This window comes from Perna viridis, chromosome 7, assembly GCF_037379345.1.
Source record: "Perna viridis isolate PV_CMFRI_1.1 ecotype Kerala chromosome 7, ASM3737934v1, whole genome shotgun sequence".
NCBI lineage: Eukaryota > Metazoa > Mollusca > Bivalvia > Mytilida > Mytilidae > Perna > Perna viridis.
In genome coordinates this window covers 6,301,098-6,305,042 of record NC_142451.1, presented here as the reverse complement: position 1 = coordinate 6,305,042, position 3,945 = coordinate 6,301,098, and the positions used below count along the sequence as shown (strand labels likewise).

Sequence of the window (3,945 nt, the reverse complement as noted above, 5' to 3'; positions counted from 1 at the left end):
AGAACACATTGAGTCGGGAATTCGTTAAAAATATAAAACACTGAAACAGTAAATGTTAGGTAGCTTATTACGACCATAATTATCACATGATGTCCGTAGCTTATTAGGACCATAATTATCACGTAGTGTCAGTAACCCAACTGTCGTACTCTGTATTAGTCTAAATGCAAAGGTTTTTTGGTTCGAGTATGACCCGGGAATATTTTTTTATGTTTTGAATTTTTTGGTAAAAATGTTAATAATAGAATACCATTTCTTACTTTCCATAATCGATTAGTCATATTTTATCACAGGAAAGTTCGTATTTTTCAACGTTCACGTTGTTACACCTACCTTCCAGGTGTTTCCCAAACAACAAAATATATCATCGATTCTTGACGTACTTAAAATGCTTAACTATATCATTTACTTGTAAGTTTCAATTAACAAAATACCGGGAAAGTTGGCCCAATCCCTTTGGGCCTCACACTCTTTTTTATGCCTTTTTCACGTATTTTATTTGATTTAGTGCCCTATTACCTTTTAAATGTGACTTTAATTCACTTGTTCATTATTCTTATCTTATGATACAATAAATTCTCGTAAATATGGCAAGTTCGCTCTGTCATAACGTATAAGTTGAGATATGGAAAACCTTCACACAGGAGCCGCAAGATATTGCCACAAATGCTAGTTGACAATACGAAAGGAGAAGTCATTGCGTTTGTCGTAGAAGTTTGAATTAGAAGTGTGAGAAGATGGTGAGAAAAAATACTTATATGTTCATATTTACAGCAGTTTATGACATTCAAGAAGAGTCATTGGAAAGGTTATTCAAACAAGTAACTTGACTCACTTAGAACATCGACCAAGTGCTACGGCACAGTATTCATCCTTGACTGTACAATTGATCCAAATTCTCTTTAAACAATAAAGAGGACTATTGTTAAAGAAAGCATGAGACTCTTGGAACGTAAAACCTGATACTATTTGTAGTTTAAACAAACATAATATACTTTAAAGACAATGATTTTTTAAGGTGTCATCTTGTAGGATTTTTTTTCACTTATTCGGAGAAATTACTAAAAACTTGGTTTTAAATATGTCTCTTTGTTGAAACAGCCAACAGTTTTGTAGTGATTAAATCTTGTACGGGTGTTCTTTTTCTTTCTTTTTTGTTTTTGTTGTTGTTGTTGTTTTTCTTTTATGTATATTTTTATTCCCGTGTTTGCAATTAGTCTTTGTTATACAAAATGTTTGCCTTTTTTTCTTGTCTTTTGTTTCATTATTATTACATGTACTTTATAATAATCATTATTATCATTATTATTGTTTTGGTGTTTTTTTTTTGTTTTGTTTTTTTTTGTTTTTGTTTTTTTTCTTTTTTCGCATTTGTTATGTAAAACTGACTGCTACACCAATTAGTCTTTTTTATATAAATATATAAATATTTGTTTGAACTCTAAGATCTGTACTCAGCATGTTTATTTTAATCTTCAAAAAATACAAAATGATATTTTGTTTATATTCTATTGAATAGGAGGTAACTTTGCCAAAGTCTTAATCATACCGTCTTCAACTGTAGCTTTGTCAATAGATGACACCCTAATCAACGAAGCAGACTTTGGTAGATCTCTTTGGACGAAGTCGTTCATAAAGATCACTCCAATATTTGTTTTTTTACAGTAGGAATAACTCTTCTTTACACATTCCATTTGTTTGTCACCAGTTGTCTCTGATTTCGTGCAGACTTCTGCAGAACCTGTTTTTTCCAAGTGATCACACGAGTGCAATCGTTCCTTCACATGATTTAAACGCTCGTCATAATTTGATTTTTCGGCAAAATTCTTACATAAACGATTGGCCCTTGCTCGCATCCTGCTTTTTTCATTTGCATCAGCAGAAAATGATTTTGTTTTTCTCCTAAATACGTCTTTGGTGTCATAAACTGATGAAAGAATGTCCGACGTGCGTCGAAACGCATCACTTTTTGCATGCGCAAGGAGACTTTCATGAACCCTGCTATTCTGAACTATATTCAGACTAGTGCGAGGTTTTGCACATCCACTTTGTCGCCGATTTGAGGACTCTTTCTTTACATCAACCACGTTGTTATTTTCTTCACTTTTCATCAGTCGTCGCTTGTACTGTTCACTGCTTTTCATGTAATGTCTATATTTTGGCCATATAGTATCACTTATAAAGTCAAAAGCGTTTAGACCGTCAAAATCTGTTATCATGGGTTCTGCGCCATTTTGTAACAACTTATCTATTATATCAACAGACAGTGCATGACGGAATGCATACATGAGTGCTGTCCGTCCTTTTATGTCCTGCAAATTAGGACTTGCTCCGTTCTTTAACAGAAATTCGATTAAAACCACGAGTGTCTCATTTTCAAAATCCTCTGGAACGAAACTGCACGCGACAATTAAAGGGGTTTTTCCATCATAACCTTGAATGTCTATATTCACGCCTCCTTGGAGCAGAAGCTTTATCAACTTAATCTTTCTCTGTGCAACAGCTTTGAGCAACAAATCTTTATCGTTTATCTAAAAGATAAAATGAAAATATACTGATTTATTAGTACGATAAAAGATAGAGATAAAAATAGTATCACTTCATATTTTACCACACTTACCATTTATAGATGAATGTAAAATAGAATAAGAAAAAAATGGTAAAGTTCGAATAAAAACCTAACATAAACCATATAAATGCAAAGAAATTATAGCAAAATAAAATTTAATACAATTTATTTTATACACAACATAAGCCATATATATATATATGCAAACAAATTATAGCAAAATAAAATTTAATACAATTTATTTTATACATAACATAAGCCATATATATATATGCAAACAAATTATTGCAAAATAAAATTAAGTACAATTCATTTTATACATACCTCCATTTTCAAATACTGTCAGCACTATCATTGGCCTTATTTGAAAAGACCGAAAATTTATAAAGCAATAAATTAGCACCCAATAAAAACATCCTGATCTATGACGTTATCACCACGTGCTCTATACAAGATGTATTTGGCTTTACATTCATACCAGAATATCTTTAAATTATTAACAAAAATGTAGTATAGAGTGAATGGGAATGTTTTTCAATTAAATGTGGGACAGTTTTCATCTTATTTTTTTTTTAAACATAATGCACCTTTTTCAAGTGAGACTTTCATGTATCTATCTATTTATAGATGCATGCTCAATCGATTAATGCATATGTTTCAGTATGTTGATCTGTACTTTTATCGAGAGAGAGTTTAATATCATTGGAGAAAGTATTTTATATTTATAAATTTATAACATGACATTTTTTTATTTTACAACTATTATCAGCCCTAGGTAATATACGCCAGACAGCCCTTGGGCTTGAAAGGTGATTTTCACCGTGGACTGAATATATATACGATATGAAAAATGCCATGTTATGATCTTTTCATCGAATACTTATAAACTTGCATTAGTTTTAATAATGTGACAAATTATAATTCATACAGGAAATTTTCACTGCACCCCTTTTACATTTCCAAAAAAATGTCTGAACGATTACCTGGATCAAAACGTTTATTTTCTTTATCTGTCAAGATTTCATCCGGCAAAATGATTACTTTCAATTCTTTTATGCTTACCCACATGGCCATAGTCCACATAATTATGACATTTACTAAAAGGCATCTTTTTTAATCTGAGATTTATTGCACGGTAACGTACGGAAGCGACCAAAAATTACAACATCCTAAGATGACATATTTATTTGGAATACCATATCCATAGACTATCATCATCTTTCCGATGCAAACCAAAATACGGAAATGACAGATCAAGCGATACGGATTAGGCTTGTGATATAAAACGAAGCAGCTTATATCATACGCCTTATCCGCTAGTAAGCCTTTTCGGTAATCTATTCACTTCTTACACTGAATTGCCTTATGCAAATAAA

General features: G+C 31.6%; 1 protein-coding gene across 1 annotated transcript; it reads right to left on the bottom strand.

The window, feature by feature from the left end:
* Positions 1–1,133: 1,133 nt before the first annotated feature.
* Positions 1,134–2,899, bottom strand: LOC148611097 (uncharacterized). Its single transcript, XM_088595216.1, has 2 exons — positions 2,894–2,899; positions 1,134–2,531 (listed from the first exon to the last, which is right to left on the bottom strand). Exons 1-2 carry the CDS (start codon positions 2,897–2,899, stop codon positions 1,509–1,511), a joined length of 1,029 nt encoding a protein of 342 aa, XP_088451342.1. The 3' UTR covers positions 1,134–1,508.
* Positions 2,900–3,945: the final 1,046 nt, after the last annotated feature.